At 35.9% G+C, this 18,542-nt stretch overlaps 1 protein-coding gene across 6 annotated transcripts in view; it reads left to right on the top strand.

The window, feature by feature from the left end:
• Positions 1-18,542, top strand: part of KLC1 (kinesin light chain 1) — a 50,826-nt gene that overhangs the window by 25,942 nt on the left and 6,342 nt on the right. For 2 of the 6 annotated variants that reach the window (XR_014317541.1, XM_082760850.1), the window contains exons 8-15: positions 473-646; positions 797-896; positions 1,772-1,821; positions 1,911-1,978; positions 4,642-4,750; positions 8,141-8,302; positions 13,713-13,843; positions 18,300-18,366. Coding sequence is in view for 5 of the 6 variants with exons in the window: in XM_082760850.1 (XP_082616976.1) it covers positions 473-646; positions 797-896; positions 1,772-1,821; positions 1,911-1,978; positions 4,642-4,750; positions 8,141-8,302; positions 13,713-13,843; positions 18,300-18,366 (861 nt within the window). In the remaining variant the exon portion in view is untranslated. Of the gene's footprint in view, positions 1-472; positions 647-796; positions 897-1,771; positions 1,822-1,910; positions 1,979-4,641; positions 4,751-8,140; positions 8,303-12,319; positions 13,659-13,712; positions 13,844-18,299; positions 18,367-18,542 lie in introns of those variants that run through there. The other 4 variants (XM_082760851.1, XM_082760852.1, XM_082760854.1 and 1 more) reach the window with 4 other exon arrangements.

Raw genomic sequence — 18,542 nt, 5'->3', positions numbered from 1 at the left:
GTATTAAATTTCAGTAGTCCTACAGAGCTGTTAGAGCACTCTGGGTATATTCTAAATTATGTATTTTCTAATAAACCTCTCTACCTTTTTCTCTCATTTTGATTGAATAATCTTTGATTTGACAAGAGTATTGTAATTAAAAAAAATAAATATCAGTAAAGCTTTTAATTTGGTTATTCTGAGTCTGTGGATATTTATTCTAGTCCTTGTGACTGAGTATCTGCATCTTCAGACTTCTTCGCATAATATAACACATATAGCATAGATCTTATAGCAAATTGTTCTACAGCCTTCTCAGTTTGTAATAGAATTGAGTGGTTTTCATGTCCTTCTATTGCAAGATTTACTTTCATCATCCTTATGTTGCAGTTCTTGAGGAATAAAATACAATGGGTCATGTCTAACTAATGCATTTCTAAACCCTGATATAATGACTGGAGAATGTTTTAATACAAGTTTTTTGATTTTTCAGGTGCTGGGGAAAGATCACCCTGATGTTGCCAAACAGTTAAATAACTTGGCTTTACTATGCCAGAACCAGGGTAAATACGAAGAGGTAGAATACTACTATCAGAGGGCACTGGAGATTTACCAAACTAAGCTGGGACCAGATGATCCAAATGTTGCAAAAACAAAGAATAACCTGGTAAGCCTTTTATAAATAAATCTAAGAAAAAGTAACATTTTTTGATGAATTGAACATACCTTCATTCAGAATGTATTTGTTATATTATTTATCGAACCTAAATAAAACAGTGTGCTGATACCTTTTTTGGGGGGGGTATTTTGTTTTTAGGCATCTTGCTATCTAAAACAAGGCAAATTTAAGCAAGCAGAAACTTTATACAAAGAGATTCTTACTCGTGCTCATGAACGGGAATTTGGCTCTGTAGATGGTAAGTAACTTAGTCCCTAGATTTGAATGTGTATTTGATTTTTTGTAGTTAATAAATAAAATCTGTGGGAGAGCAATTGTATCCTGGTTAAAATTGTTGTCTGCTTGAGGCAGATTTAAAAAGTGAGTTTACAAATGCATTGAAGTACTGCAAAACACATCATAAGAAAGTGTTTAGATACAACAATAATGTTTATTTCAACAGGAGAGTTTTTCTTAAATGAGGGAAACTTGTTTAGGTTTATGTCTTATGCATCATATTTCTGGCATAATTTATGCACAACAGAAACTAATTTTGCTATTTTTATAGAGTTAAAAAAATAGGTCACTTTTCATTCACAGAAAAGTCAGTACAGATTTTTAATGACATTATAAATATATCGTTAATACAAGTCCTTCATTAATACAATTAAAGAATGGGGGGAAATGTCATTTACTGTAATTTACACTGTGCATTGGAGTCAAATGCATTTCATCATCAACTGTAAATCAGAGAGAAGAATTTTCATTGCATTCTCTGATGGTAGCATATGCACCACTCGGATGTCAAAACAGTTGGTACGATAAGAGAAAAAAATGTGTGTTTGCTAGCACATAACTAGGCGCATGACAAATCGATGTCAATATGTATGGGTTTCAAAGCTTCTCAGAAGTAACTGTTCCTAAGTTCAGATAACAAAAAGACAGATTTGGAAAACTGTAAAAGAAGAAAGTTTTATTGATCTTGTGCTACTTTCTGTAGTACAGACAATGATTTTCTCTGTTGCGGTAGTCACATAACTGTGGTTCTCAGCCTTATTTCAGAAGGGTGAAAATATTGCAATGAATGCTTTGTAGCTTTGTACTTCTATAAAGTATTTTCTTCTGTTTCATCAGATGAAAATAAGCCTATTTGGATGCATGCAGAAGAGAGGGAAGAATGCAAAGTAAGGCCGTTGTCATCATCTTTTTATGGAGTTTTTATTAAATAAAAATAATTGATTTATAACTTAAATATTGTTATTTTTGTTTTTAGGGAAAACAAAAAGATGGCACATCTTTTGGAGAATATGGTGGCTGGTACAAAGCTTGCAAAGTAGATAGGTAGGTATTTTTTTTACAGGACAAACCAGATAGCAGCACGCAGTATCCAACAATGTCAGATTAAAGAATGTTCAAAACGAAAACAAACCAGCAACTTGCTTGGGGCTACAAAAAATATAGTATTAGATATTCAGGCCCAAAATTGGGTTTCAGGAACACAGACAGTAGCAGTTTTCATGTCCTGAGGCTGCTTTTAATCTAGGCTGATGAGATCTAGTGTAGGTCACCTTTCTTTTTATACAGTTGGCTGGCATACATGCTCTCTCTGACATTGCCCCAGCAAAACCTGTAGAGAAGACCAGAAGAAAAAAGGAGACCGTGCAAATAATCATAGAAACATTGAGTGGTTTGGGTTGGAAGGGACCTTAAAGATCACCCAATCCCACAACCCCCTGTCATGGGCAGGGACACTTTCCACTATATCAGGTTGTCCAAAGCCCCATCCAGCCTGGCCTTGAACACCTCCAGGGATGGGGCATCCACAAATTTGCTGGGCAACCTGTTCCTGTGCCTCACTACCCTCAAGAGTGAAGAATTTCCTCCTAACATGTAATCTAAATCTACCCTCTTTTAGTTTAAAGCCATTCTCCCTTGTCCCTTGTCTCCCTTGTCACTCCACTCCCTGACCAAGAGTCCCTCCCCAGCGTTCCTGTAGGCCCCCTTTAAGTACTGGAAGGCTGCTGTAAAGTCTCCCTGGAGCCTTCTTTTCTCCTGGCTGAACAACCCCAGCTCTCTCTGCCTGTGTTCATAGGAGAGGTGCTCCAGCCCCTTGATCATCTTTGTGGTCTTCTTCTGGACTTGTTGTAGTATGTCCATGTCCTTCTTGTGCTGGGGACTCCAGAGCTGAACACATTAAAATAACTGAGCCTTGGGTTTCTAGCTGGCAGAAGAAAAAATAAATTGCTACACTTCTGCATTATTTGAGTTTCTAAAGCCTGAAGAATATTAGTTTTGTGAGAACAAAATTGTGTATTTTAAAATGGAAGACAAGTAACAAGCATTTCAGTTTGCATCATAGTTGGTGAAATGTTTTTTGTTTGTCTTAATTTTGTTCTTTAACTGTCTTTTTAATGTATGACATGGTACAGTGAATGAAGAAAAGCCTGCAAGCCGGTACTAGTGATGTTCAGTGAGGGTTTTTTCTTTCTTCACTGCTTGAATTCTTGCATTTAACAAGCAAAAAAGCCTTTGTACTGTTGAAATCTGCCCTGTTTTTTCGCCCTGAGCTCCAGGTGCCATGTATTTTGTTGGTTTGTTTTTCATGTTCTAGTTTGTTCTAATGCATGAGGAAATCCTTCCTCTGCTGTTACAGGAGCAAAAAAACCTTCAAGCAATAATATTGCCATTGAGCTAATTCTAACTCTCATTGTGCCATTGAATCAAAAACGTCTTTTTTGGAGTGTGAGACTTGTTAATGAAATGTGTTATCTTTTTCTTTAGTTTTATTGTTCAAACCTAGTTTGCACAGAAACTGAAAATAGATACTAATAACTGATGAAAGGAATTGTTCATTTGTTTTGTGACTAATGCATGCTACAGTAACAGTCACTAAGTATGAGCATGTATATTTTCTGGATGCTTCGGAGTTACTCGGCTGGACACATCAAGATTGAACTAAATTTTAACCTTTGGAGATGCATCTCAGAAACATGAGGATATGGCACTCCAGTTTTCTCTTGGGTAGTTCTAGAGGCTTGTAACTAATGTTCAGGTACAGAGCTGTTGACTAATCCTAGTGTGAGCTAGTAGTGCAGTTTGAAATGGCTTAACAGATACTTCCTGTACATGAATAAGGTATGGTATATTTCAGGTTTAATAATAGCAAAAAAATGTGGATATATTCATTTATGAATACCTGGGGCGCAATAACCCCAAGCAGAGCTACAGGCTGGGAGAGGAATGGTTGGAAAGCTGCCAGGCAGAGAAGGACCTGGGAGTGATGGTGGACAGTCGGCTGAATATGAGCCAGCAGTGTGCTCAGGTGGCCAAGAAGGCCAACGGCATCCTGGCTTGTATTAGGAACAGCGTGACCAGCAGGGCTAGGGAGGTGATCGTCCCCCTGTACTCAGCTCTGGTGAGGCCGCACCTCGAGTACTGTGTTCAGTTTTGGGCCCCTCGCTACAAGAAGGACATCGAGGTGCTTGAGCGGGTGCAGAGAAGGGCGACGAAGCTGGTGAGGGGCCTGGAGAACAAGTCCTACGAGGAGCGGCTGAGGGAGCTGGGCTTGTTCAGCCTGGAGAAGAGGAGGCTCAGGGGCGACCTTATCGCTCTTTTTAGGTACCTCAAGGGAGGCTGTAGCGAGGTGGGGGTTGGCCTGTTCTCCCACGTGCCTGGTGACAGGACGAGGGGGAATGGGTTTAAGTTGAGCCAGGGGAGTTTTAGGCTAGATGTTAGGAAGAACTTCTTCACTGAAAGGGTTGTGAGGCATTGGAACAGGCTGCCCAGGGAAGTGGTGGAGTCACCATCCTTGGAAGTCTTCAAAAGACGTTTAGATGTAGAGCTTAGGGATATGGTTTAGTGGAGGGCTGTTAGCGTTAGGTTGGAGGTTGGACTCGATGACCTTGAGGTCTCTTCCAACCTAGAAATTCTGTGTGATTCTGTGTGATTTATGTTTTCTTAATTCGCAAACTAATAAAGAATTTAATGTATTAATTTTTAAATAGTCCAACAGTAACAACTACCTTAAAGAACCTTGGAGCACTTTACAGACGGCAAGGCAAATTTGAAGCTGCTGAAACATTAGAAGAGGCAGCAATGAGATCTCGTAAACAGGCAAGTATGAAAATTCCCCTCAGTGCTATCTCTACATTATGGTTATGCAGACTTTCAGCTTCAGTATCTATCATACATGCAGAATATATAAACATTTAGCTATTCGCTGGCTGGTGCCTGGTGTCCCCCTTGAATTTCAGTCTGATCTAGTGATAAATCAATACCATCCAAACAGTTAATTGCTGTGGCAGTGACACCATGTACCTGGGACATGATTGAAGTTGTGGGTGAAATTATGTGGAAAATGGAAAAGTGGAGAACCTTGTGTTGGCCAGCAGTCCTCAGCTGGATGCATGCCCTGGGAGATGAACTGTAGCTAAGGGAGAATGGAGAGTTTGTGTTGATAATCTCCTTTGCCAGTATTGCTGTTCTGTCTGAGATGCACTGCTAATAATGAGCTGTCAAACTTACAGATGTTCTTGTTCTGCCCCTCACTGACTGTGACTGGTGCAGACTGCTTGACTCTAACCTTTGGAAGACCATTACAAACCTATCAGTTGCAGAGAATAGGATGGTGATTCAAGTTTGAGGAAGACTGCTCCACTTTTTTTTAAGGCTGTCTCTGTGTTGTCAAATCTCCTGTTCAAGTAACCCTTTCTCAGTGTTAAAAGATAGGAAAGTGCTTTTGTTTTCTTCCTTTCCTTTCAAATGATTTCATAGAATGTCTAATATGAAAGTATGTAACGCTGGACAAGCAAACAAGGATGGTCGAGATGGAAAGCAAAAATAAGAAAATCAAAACAAATAAAAAAACTTGGAAAGTTCAATTTTAATTGTCTTCATATGGAATAGTAAATAGTAAATAAGATCTATGTTTTTCAGAAGCATTTTTTATGTGGCCATCTAAAATTCTAAACTTAAATTCTTAGTTCAAGTAAAATCACTTAAATGATGGACCATATCTTTATTGATAATGTACTTTTTTATTTAATTGATTATACTAATTTGAAGTTTCCATTTAAAGAATGATTTTTTTTCAGTGTATGGTGCATTATACAAGCAGACTTTTAGAAAAGTGATAGAGCAAAAGGTACCTGGCAAATCTCCTGCTCTCCTAGTGAATTCAGCAATAGCTCTCTTTGACACAAGGTGACACAAGTTCACTTTTCTACAAACAATGGTGGAAAACCAGAAAGTGTTTGCCAAATAAATGGAAAAACTGTTAAGAGCAAGGCATGAATGTGGGAAAAAAGTTCTTCATCAGGGAAAATTCAGGGGTGGGGGGAAATAGTCAACACAGATACTTTATTTTATTGAGAATGACTTTACGTTCTTACTGATGGTTCACTTTTGGTGTGTCTGTCATTGAAATGTGATTTGAAAATAAGAAATGAATGTGCATTGCAACATATATCTTAATGTATTTCCTTTGGTTCTTAGTTTTACTGTTGTCATTACGTGTGATTTTTTTGATTATTTTTTTTAAAGTGTAGTTACAGCAAAGGTAAATTGGCATAATATGATAGTATAGGAAAAGAAAAATTACTTGAAGTTATATTTGCATATTGAAAAGAAAACTTCATTGGTGTGTAATGTAATATATACACCGTTAGTGTCTCATATGTCACATCACAAGCAGCATTAGCCTTGGGTATCTAGGAGACATTGCTGTCTTCCTAGCAGCATTGAACACTACCTTTCTATTAAGGGCATTAAAGAACAGGCAGGGTTAATGCATTTTCCCCTTCTGAGCTAAAAGCAAAGAGGTGTTTTTGTTCTTAGGTGCAGAAAAGCATCAGTCCTCCGTGGCTCTGTTCTCCTTCATGCATGTTTTGTTTACCTTAGCTTCTGGGATGTACGTGCTAGGTTTTTGGAGACCAGTCAAGTTCTTTTCTTTGCCCTTCTTCTTTCCTGACAAAATCAAACAAATTTGGAAAGTGCAGTTCCTCCTCATATGTTGTTGTTTGTTTTTTGGTAGTGGTGGTGGTTTTTCATAATTTTTTATTATTATTTTTATTTATTTATTTAAATACATGAGGTAAATGAGATGATAGCTTTGGAACAGAGCCTGAAGTCCATATGTGAGTTATCACCACCTTAGTGGTGAATTAAAATAGATTTATGCTTTTTATAAGCTGCTGCTAAAAGGATTGGTACAAAAGCTGTTTTGAGTCTATGCTACTCTGCCGTCTGTGAACTCAAATCGCTTTTCTGTGCCATATGGCCTCATGGAAATGAAAATACACACTTGTTATATATTGGTTTCATGGTTCCGCGTGTGTAGAATTCCATTAGGGAAGGCTGTCCAACTCTTCAGTTAGTGGAAAGCAGCTGTTGGGATCCAACAACCTGATTTCTTCATGCCACTACGACAGCAGGCTTCATTGTTATTCATGTATTTGCTCTGCATTTAAGAGTGAATGTGTCAAAAGTGTATTATTGTTTACCTTTTAGAATTGCCAAATTCTGATTACATTCAAATCAGAAATAGTGTACCCAGTACCCTGTGTGACATGTAATGCTTTTGTAAGCTATTAACAGTGGATTTCATCGCTTTTTACTAATATAATCACAGTGAAGAATAACTGTCTGCTTATACTGACAAACTATCTTTTGCCTGTGTGGTTAGTTCTGAGCAGGTGATCACTGACCGGTGCAAGTCTTAGAATCAGTTTCATTTGTTTGTCTTTTTCTGTTCCTATTTTTAAAATTTGCAGTTATAAATTCTGTTTTAGAATGTAACATTGTGGAAAAACAGAATAGGTAGAATTTCTGCATGGTTTCTGTATTCTTTTTTACATTGTGCTGGACTTCATGGATTTGCCCTAGAGATGCCCTCTTTTATTTGCTGCTGATGCTGCAAAGTAAAAAATGCGGAGTATTTTTGTATGTGCAGGGTATTCTTCTGGGATCTCTTCCTGTCAGCAAAAATTATTTATGATGTGGACTAGGTTTGTTATAAAGAAAGTGAACATGATTTGGGCTTTATTTTTATTCTAGTTTCTGTGCTAAAGACTTCTCCCTGCACTACTTTTAGTGCAGGGTGAAATACCTCATAGAAAGTATTTTATCACTTAAAGATATCTAAAGGATTACTTGGTAATCGATAGCTTATTTTAAAGAATGCCTAAATATACTTTATTGTCTGTATATCTAGTCTGTTCTGCCTATTATAAGCTTAGTTTCTATTATGCTATTCTATTATTTATCTTCTACTGTATTTCTTTCTGAAGGGTATAATACTGTATTGTGCCATGGCAGTATCTTAGATAAAATGCAACTGTGTATAGGAATTAGGTATTCAGATGCAAAAGGTAGTTGTTGAAAGCAGACTCAGAGCAATGGAATTGCGTATTTGACTTGTTTGTTGATATGGTTATTTTGTGTGAATTGCAGATGAGTACAGCAAATAATAAAATAAAACCTTTTTCTGCTTTATCAAATTCTCAGGGTCTTGACAATGTTCATAAACAGAGAGTTGCTGAAGTGCTGAATGACCCTGAGAGCATAGAAAAAAGACGAAGCCGAGAAAGCCTCAATGTTGATGTGGTAAAATACGAGAGTGGGCCTGATGGAGGCGAGGAAGTGAGTATGAGCGTAGAATGGAATGGGGTAAGTACAGTACACAGTTAAAGAAAATAGCCTAGATCAGTTATCACCATCACAAATCCTCACCAGCCTATCGTATCGTCATTGGTCCGTGGTTGATCTACTTTGCCTTTTTTGTAATTCTGCAGAATCAGTTAAGAAATAAAGAGTAATATCTTGTTTTTCATAAGATCATATCAAAACAAAATGTAATGTTTTAAAACTTTAAAACATCCTTTCTGTTGTTGTCCTGAATGGTGAAATTTCTTAAAGAATCCCAAGCAGTTGAATTTAACTCTGAGTTGATTAATGCTGATTGAGTGTCCTGGTTATGGTCTGATGTTTAATTGCTTTTCAGTGGGTTTCTTTTTACTGGTAGAAATATTCTGGCAATAAACTTTTGCTTTTGCTTTTGTCCTTTCGATGCCATGTTTGCCCACAGTTTAAATGTTTCCTTGAAAGTGCTGCATCAGTTGGAATCACATTTGCTATGGAGATGTATTAAGTGTTAGAGGTTTTAAAGTAAATTGATGAGCCTAATATTAAAATAATTCCAATCTCCACCTTATACAACTTACTAGAAGAAACAGCGTAATTTTTCAGGCTGTTACACAATCCATTTGAATACACAATGCCATCACATAAGAAAATGACAGCAATTTCACATTTCTTAAGTGAAATATTACTATCACTTTCCCATGTTGGAACTTAACTGGAGTCAGGGCTTGTTTCTGTTTTTCTTATGTGTTGGCTTCACAGCGTAACACTGATGGCCACAAATTAAAAACACACACACGATGTGATTGCATACACATCTTCTAACTACTGTTTTCCTTTATTTCAAAGACAGTGCAACCTTTCAGTTATTGGTCAGGTTTATGTACCTGTTGACTTCCCACACCAGCTTTCCCATGCTTTATCCCATTGCTAGCAATGGGATATCTACTGCACTGTTAACTAACTCCCAGCTGTAGTTCTACTGAAAACACTCTGTTGGATGATAGAAGTGGTGTACTTGCCTGCTTTTGCTTTATGGGAGGGGAAGTAGCCTACTTTGCAATACTGAGTGCTCTGAAGTTTCGTTTCTCTTACAATAGCAATCTTTTTGCTTGTTTGTCTGTTTTTAAGCCACGCTTCACAAATCTTAGAAATCTACAAGTTCCAAAGGAACCTTGGTAAAACATATACTGGTTTAGTTTCAAAGGAGAATGTTCTTTCCGTCTTTTCTTTCATCTCCTTGTCATTGTTTTCTTGGCATTGGTGTTCTCAGTGCCAAGACAGTCAATCAGCATCTCTCGTGAATAACACTGCATCATTAATAAATCCAAAGAAAGGTTGGATAACTTTTTTTAACTCTAATTTTGCCCATTCAGCGTTAGAACTGTGTACTGTACTCCTCCCTGAATTTCTGCTGTACTTTGCATGACTGTATGTTCTAAATGGATAAAACTTTTTTCTGTTATTGACATTAATTAAACAAGCATGCAGGTTTTGGATTGAAAGGGCCTTCTGGAAAAACAATGGACAGTATTTCTAGGTCAATATTTGAATGGGACTCAGTGATAAAATTTTTTGATCTGAAAAATTAAATTTTCTCCTCCCAAGGCAAATTTTTCTTTTTTAATGTGTTCAAGTGGCATTGCTTTATTCTGGTCTTCATTATTTACTTTTTGTTTTTCCCTCTTAAGAATTTATATTACATGTTATATATAAGTGGGCAACTCTCTCTCCCTCCACACTGCTAGCGTTTCTATCTCAGTGCTGTTCTTCCCTGTACATACATGGTGTAGTTTTTTTACCCTTTGTGTGTTTCCTCCAGACAAAATATTCTGATTCACAACATATAATAGATTTTTAATCAGGCTGTCTGTAGAGTTTAAAGAAAGGCTTGCCTTTTCCATTTAGATTCTTCTGAGGTGCTCAAGCTGACTCATGTTCTTTGCTGTCAGAGAGAATAGATGGAGTCTGTAGAGCATCAAACAATGATTTTTTTGTTGTTGGAAGAGGACGTTGTAATTGACTTCTATATGAAATTCCTAGTAAGCACTGTGTGCTTTAATGTAATGTCATATATTCTTACAAAAACAAGTGAAATATTGAACCAGATCTGTCATTAACAATTAAAATTAGCTAAGGTTGTGCATCTTTAAATGTTTCTCATGAAGCCAGTCCTTTAAATCTAAGAAGATATTTGAATATTCAATGAAATATTTTGTCTAAAAACACCAAAAATTGGAAATCTAGCAAATTATCTTTGCAAATATTTTAAATTTGTTCTTGTACCTCAGGATTCTTATTGTTTAGTATATCTGTCTTTTTTATCACTGTCACTTTCTAAAGAAGAAAATAAATCTGTCCCCTCTTACACCACTTTTAAGAAAATGAAAGTACATCAGATGGGCATTTTTGTAAATTGATTTTGCAGCCAGCTGGAGGACAGTTAAAAATCTTCATGGTATAATAATGTTTAATTTAAGGTAAAGTTTTTTAGTGTAAGGAAATATATGGGTTAGAATAATAAAAGATATTTCAAAAAGCTGGGCTTTGGGGCAAAGAAGTCCATTTTCGGGTGTGAAATGAAAGCAGTAAATTTTGTTACCGTATACTAGCTGGTCAAAGTTGCTCTAGTTTAATGAGAAACGTCAGACAGTCAAATCAGATGGGCCTTGTAGCTGATAGCTGTAAAGTACAGGAGACGATAATGGTGGGGAGCTGGAAGCAAACAGAGAAAGGTGATTCTCATTCCCTGAGTGATGTAAAAATTAGCAGTTAAACTTTGCCATAGAAATCGATCTCTCTGATTGTTGTTGGTGCTGGTTTTGCTTACACTGAGCCTGAATATGTTTTGAAGGTGTTTTGTTAGTCCTACAGTCAGTCTTTAAATCGGAAGCTTGATGCTTGTATTTCAGATTTGAAGTACCCAAAAGCTCGTTTACTTATTCTGAATATGTTAGCATAAAAAGTTATACTCTGTACATACCAAATCTGTCTTGCCTTTGGTCTTTGGACCACTGTGACTACTGCAGCATGACTGGTTTAAGAACATAGGAATAATTGATCCTTCATTGATAGAATATTTCTAACTGGAATTTTACATTTCAGTTTATTCAACCCTGCCAAACAGAGGCACATATTCTTAAAAGTTTGATCAACATTTGCAATTGGATTTGAGACACAACTATTCTTTGGTTAAATTTTGATCTCCCAGTCACTCGGTAGCACAGCATTTTGCCACTTCCAAAACCTGTGTTGATTGCTGTCCACTCCAGTTGCTGTAGGTAAAGGCTCTCAACACACATTGACAGTATAGGTAGTGGTGTCTGCACTTGTACCAAGAGTGGAGATTGTGTTGATTGAACCCCAGATTATTTTTAAAGGCAAGTTCTTTCAGCTGCCCTGTTGCACTAGTGAAAGCAGAGAAGTTTCCACTTGGATTTTTTTTATATATGTATATTTGTATGTGTGTATGCATACACATAAATGTTTTAAAACATATTTGAGAGACCGAATTGACAGTTAGGTGGATTCTAATTCCCTAAGGGAATGAACAGAATTTTGTCTGGAGGCTAGGGGCAGACCTCGTTCTTCTTAGAGTTCTGTTTGAGGAAAATCCTGACAGAAGTTAAAGCTGAAATGAATGCACCTTGTTCTGTTTCCTCCTCCTCTTTTTATTTTTTCCTTTATTTTGCATTAACGTCAGCTGAAAAATCCTTTCCTTGTTTACAAAATGCAATATCAAGGCTCTCCCTTCTTAAAGATGTTTTATGTTTTGTACCAATTCTAACGTGATGAATGCCCAGCATCATTCATGCTCGTTTGTACATTGCACATCAGTGATATAGGCTGAACTGCAGAAACTTTCATGTTCTGGTAACTGCAAGGGCCTGCACTTTGTACTTGAGCGCAGTCCAAATACTCTGGAAAAAAAAAAATAGTTTTGAGCGTGACCTAGAAATACTGTAAACATAACTGTTCAAAATTGAAAACTGTTGAATTTTTCCCAACAGTTTCATTCAGTTTTTCTCTCTCCGTTTCTGACAGGCCTAGATGCCTTTTGTGGTTCTTATACTGTCTCCTGCATGACGGGCGTGCACCATCTTCAAGCTTTAACTTCTCTCTTCAGTACTGACTGCTGTGTTTTAGCAAACCCCTTAAGATTCTTGTCAGAGCTACACTTCCCTGTAAACTGGCCATTCCTTCAGTGCTGGTGTCTTTTTTGGTTTTCTATTTCTGTACACGTGTAGCTTTGCCAAATATGTATCTAGTCATACAAAATGTTATTACAACCATTTGCTGTGTAATACATTAGTAAAGAAGTAACAATGAACTTTATAAGTAGCTGTTCACTATGGAAAAAAAAAAAAAGGTAGTTAAAAGTATCACACAAGGTATTATTGAAATGGCATGATGGTGATCTTTACAGGAGAAAAAACACCACAACAAAACAAAAAAAAAGAAAAAAAAGAAAAAAACAAAACACGTAAAAGTAAGGCATGTTCTCCAAGTGCTTTAAAATGTATTTAGAGACCTATTACATGGTTAACATCAATATGGAACTCTGGATGTCTTCACTTATGATTATTCTAAAGTAGCATTGCTGTTTAGTCTTTGTGTGAAATTTTGGCAATTATGCTTTTCTCTACTAATCTTGGTGTTCAGTGATTTGTGTATTTGTCTTTCTAACTTCTAATAAACTCACTCCAACTCAGGTGTCTGTCTTGGTCTGCTTAGTAGCACTTTGCTTTCTTCTTCCACAACTCTTCCTTTCATAATCACATAGGGTATCTCTGAGGTAGGAAGTGGTCACTTTTAATAAACTGTTTTGTTTTTTGTTTTTAAGAGTAAAACATACCAACAGAATTGTGCTCAGTTGGAAATTTCTTTGGATGAGCACAGCTGTGTAAAACATGAACGCAATATATAAAAAATGCATTTTTGTCATGTTTTACGTTTTCTTTGGTGAGAGTTAAAATGATGCACAGCAATTTAACCATACATGCTTCTGATCAGAAATATTTTGCTTAATGACTTTAGGATTAAATAAACACGTTTGCAAGTACCATAGATATTTAGAAAAAAAATAAAACAGTTTTCTTTCTAGATTGATGGAATGCTTTCACTTGGGGCTTGTACTCTGTTAAACACGATGCGTTCTTATGAAATGGTAACATGGTGATGGTGAATGGTTTGACATACTGTGGCTTTTTTTTTCCTAATTATTATGAATCATTGCTTGAGCATGTCTTCACAATTCAGAAATTTTTGTTACAGTTTGATGGAAGGAACCATTTTGGATTGGTAAAGTTGTAGCTATATGGTATTCTCTATGTAGGTAATTGTACCGAGATTATATTAATATCAATAAATACTTGTAACCAGGTTTTGGGGAGGGCAAAAGGCTCTTGCAGTTTCACATTTGTTCAATTTTTTTCAGGATGGCACTGGATCTTTAAAACGCAGTGGTTCCTTTAGCAAACTTCGTGCTTCCATTAGACGCAGCAGTGAGAAGCTGGTTAGAAAGCTGAAGGGAGGAAGTTCACGAGACAGTGAACCAAAGAATCCAGGGTAATTATCTATTCTTAGCTGTGCTGGTGTGCCCTCGTTCTGTGCCCCCACTGTAGCCTAGTGCAGTACCTAAGGCAGTATTTTCTTCTCTGCTTAGGTAACTGCATGTCATGTAGAATAGAATCTTAAAGAAAAATAAAATAGAAAAACTTATCTTAAGCATATAATGAAAGTTCTTTACTGTCTGAGGAATTATATTTGCTTTTAAGAATTAACTCAATTTTTATTTTTTCCCCCTTTTTATTGCATTAGCCACTTGAATAAACAAGCCTTGTAGAATTATTGGTCAGTATTAGTAGTAAAGTTCTCCTATTCACACAGCAATAAAGGATGATAAATATTACCTTTGTTTTTCAACAATAAAAGCTTGAATACAGTAAACCTAAGACAAGGATTTCTGTAGTTTTAATATATTAACATATTGTTGTGAGTATAAAGCAAATTACTGACTTGAGCCCTTCTCAGTATTTTGGGAAAACCCAGATTTCAGAGAGCAGAGGAGAATTTTGAAAAGCTTGAACCTACTTGTGCATCTCAAACTTTTTGACCTTCAGCATCAAATTTTATTGATTCAGAGTTTTCACACTTTCCTAATTACCATATGATTATGGTTTTGGGTATATGTATATTTCTAGTAAATGCATAAAAACATTCATCACTTTCTGGCTGCTGCAGACACACTGAAGTGTTAAAAATTTAGTACTCCTGTTTTCATAATGGCACTCCTTGAGTTTTTGGTTTGGTTTGGTTTTAACCCCCCAGCATGCTATCAGCTTTCCCTTGCTGTGGGAAACTGGATCTCAATTAGTTAATAGGAAACTCTGCCAATGTGAATTTGAACTGTTTTAAAACAGTTAAATTAGAGAGCTTGGATTATCTTCTGACTGCATCTATGAGTAATAGAATAGATGATGATGGCAACTTTCAACTTCAGCTTGATCTGATTTTCAAAATCTTTAATTGAAATTTTTTTGCTGAGCTGTTGCAGACTTGATGTTGAAGGCACTGAATCAAATTCAAGGTCAAAACTCCCTTTGCATTTATCGATACATAACTGAGAACTGCCTCTGAGATGACAGATTGGGAATAAACTGTGAAAAACAAGTAATTAGAAGAAAGAAGTATGCAGATGTAGGAGGAGTTATAGAAAATATGCCAGTGCAAGCCAGAAAAGAACAAAGGAATTTTCTTCTTGCTTTCAGTATTAGTATTGCTATACTTTAGTTTTATGTTTCTACTCAGTTCTGTCTAAAGTTCATACATCACAGTTCAGGTGCAGCCTTGTAAGGATATATATGCTTATATTCAGATTTAATTCTGCATTTGCTCCTCCTTTTTGTGAGACATGGAAAGGTCTTCAGTTTCTTAGAAGCCAGAGTTTTATTCCCTGTTTACTGTAGTAAAGACAGCTCGCTTTTTCTGCAGCTGAAGTAAGTACATGATTATATATAGTACATTAGTTACATCTACTTGAAGACATTTGTCTTTGCAGCGTCCTGTAAAAACTCTTCTCCCTCTTTATTGCCTGCATTTCTGTAACGTTATTTGACCAACATAAAAGTAATCTACCCACATAACGTTAATTGCATTGTGTGGTCTGTATCAGCAGATATTTCCTCAAATAAAGACATTGGTATGAAAGAAATATGGAAAGATGGCAATATCTTTCTTGCATTCCCTTTTTGACAAAATCTTCTTGGTTTTCACTGTTATTCTCAAAGAATAGTTTGTTTTTAAAACATGTAATAAATGTGTTGTATTGGCAGCCGTTTATGTAGGTATGCACATTGAGCGTGTTGACAAATATTACCTTTCGGTTCTTGTAAGACATAGAAGATTTTAAATCCTAATTTATATTTGCATTTCTTATTAAAAACAGCTAATACTCCTGGTATTAAACACCAGCTTTGTAGATCATTAGCATAGCTGTACATATTGATACTCTAAGAAGGCATTCTAATTTAATTTTCTGAAGAAACTTTAGTAAATTGAATTAAATATATTTTTTTCTGTTTGAGTTTACTAAAAGGGCTTTTAAGTTTTTATAATGCAGATGTTTTGATATTTAATTATGAGCTGAATATTACAATACTGCCATAGCATATATAGATGTCATTTTTGCTACCAACTCAGCCAGTTTAGGTAGAAGATTTACGTGGCTCCCTTCTTAGTGATATACTCTGCAGTCCCTGCTGGTGTCTCTATGAAGGCTGCTTTATTTTGAAATTTATTTACACCTGATGCTTATACTGTGCTTCTGTAATAAGTAAATGGTCTGATTCTAAATGAGAAATACTCAAATAGAAATATATTATTATCACAGCATGAACAAGAGACTTAATTTTCGTCTTACTGCTTGGCACAGAAGGTTGAAGAGAATAAAGTGGAAAACTTACCAGGGAAATCTGTTGTCAAAAAGACTTCTGCATTACTTTAAGAAAAAACAAACCTCCTAAGAACTGTTCATTGAAACATACAATAGCAGAAGCATGGTGTCAGTTCTTTGGTTATTTACCGTATTTCAGAATTCAGTTCTGCAGTGATTTAACTTTGCTTATAGTGTGTTAGATTTGAATTTTTCCACTTATAAAATTTTATCATAGAACAGAACAGTTGAGATTTGTAATTTAAAATGGGGGGAAAAAAAAAAAAAAAGCTTTCATTGTTGCACTTACATATACAGCAGAAAAACAATTCAGTGTCCTTGTTAATTGTTCAAATTTCTAACATGGAATGTAAGTGCATTTGCCAGACTGACATTCTTAAATATTTCTTAATTAAAGATTGAAGTTTTTGATTTCTAAAAATAAAAATCTCATACCTCACAAGTGGTGTGATAAATACTTTAATTAGCACTTCAGCAAGGACATAAATCCACTTGTAAAAATTTACACCTTTTTACAATTACAATTTTTCTATTTCCCTGGAATGTTTTCCATAAACCTTTATGCTCTTTTTGATGAGAGTTTGATGTTCTGTGTTTTATGAATTAACTTTGACTTCCATATATAACCTCTGCTGTACACGTTTCCTTGAATAAATGAGAGGTGTATACTATGCATGAGTCTTTGCTTTGTTGTTGCTAACACTCATGTCAAATATTTTAAATTGTGTGCATTCTGGCTTTTGAAACATTCAAATTCCTTATTAGGAAAAAAAAAAAAAAAACAACAAACAGAAGGCGTGTGTTGCATAGCAGCTGTTGCCTGTGTTCATTAGCGTTTTGGTTCGTTTTTCTGCTAAGCCTTTGCTTTATGAAAGCACTTAAAACACATGCTAGGCCTTGACTGTTAGTTGTCTTGCTTCAGTAGAAAGAAAAACTGGTTAGTGCCTAACGTGGTCTGTGTGGATAAACCTTTCCATGTTGTTGGAAGGCATCGGAAACTTTGTGTGGACCTGGTACAGCTGTAGGTAACACTGCAGGCTTCGTGCCTCGTTTTGTTGTGTATGGTTCAACAATGAACATTCAAAGCTCTCATTGAGGAGTTCTTAACTCATTAAAGAGCTGGTCAAAAATCAAGGCAAACCCAGGGCGTTCTGAGTAATGCACAGATACCTTGGGATTAAGGACATCAGACCTTGATGTTGTAGTCACTGGGATCTGAAACTTCAGACTAATTCACAGAAATGTGAATTTCATTACACACACTTTAAAATATTGTTGTTAGATGTTATATATGTTTTAGAAATGGAGATAAATTATTAATCCTTACCTCAAACACTAGTAGATACTACTGGAAATGCAGGGATATTTTGACTCTCAGTAGTTCCTGTATAGGTGATTACATTTTTTTTCCTCATCCGCTGCCTTCAGTACAGTATTCTAGGGTTGTTGTTACCACTGCTTGAAGCACTGTAAAGCCAGCACGACCAAAGATAAAAGCAGCAACCATCTTATTTCTCCTCACCTTGAAATGCTTAAGATAAAATATACTAAAATGTTTTTTTGAAATAACAGATTTTGGACATTTATATAGACGAGGCAGAAAGTACTAAACTAATGTTTGTTTTAATTTTTCCAAGTTAAATACTGCCAACGTGACAAATTTGTTTCACCACTTTTGCCTAAAATGTTTGAATGTTTTGATGCTCTTGTAAGAAGCTGCACAAAAATGAAAATGAGGATTAGCAAATTAAAAATTAATGTTAAATCAGTGTATTAATTTGATGTGCTTTAAAAACGGAGATTTCATTTTTAGTTGCAATTAAATCAATTGCCTGAAGTGTTTAAGCTCTGAGGAGCTTCTAATTTGTTTTAGATGTAATTAACAACTGAATATAATAAATATTTTAATTCATATAATTATCTTAAGGGGTATTCCTCCGATCAGTTTGGGGGCATTGTTAAAACTCCCTTAACTGTGCATTGGTCGTTGTTGTACGTGTGTTTTTAGAGCTGTTAGTTTTCAGCTATTCTGATCGGTTTATCCTTGCATGTTCACTGTCCTGGTTGCAGCATGAAGCGTGCCAGTTCTCTGAATGTTCTTAACATGGGTGGCAAGGCTACTGAAGATCATTTTCAAGTAAGAAGCCCTACGATATTCTTACAAAAATAGATAGTATTGGTAGGGTTTGGGATTTAAAAAACAAAAAAAAAGTGTGATAAATAATGAAACAACAGTGATTGGCGAGATCCTAATTCAGCAAGACGTTTACTAAATGATGTCTTGAGCATATGCTTTAACACTTTTGTGAATTA

The sequence above is a fragment of the Aythya marila genome, assembly GCF_965140915.1.
Source record: "Aythya marila genome assembly, chromosome: 5".
Lineage (NCBI taxonomy): Eukaryota > Metazoa > Chordata > Aves > Anseriformes > Anatidae > Aythya > Aythya marila.
This window is presented reverse-complemented; position numbering and strand designations above follow the sequence as displayed.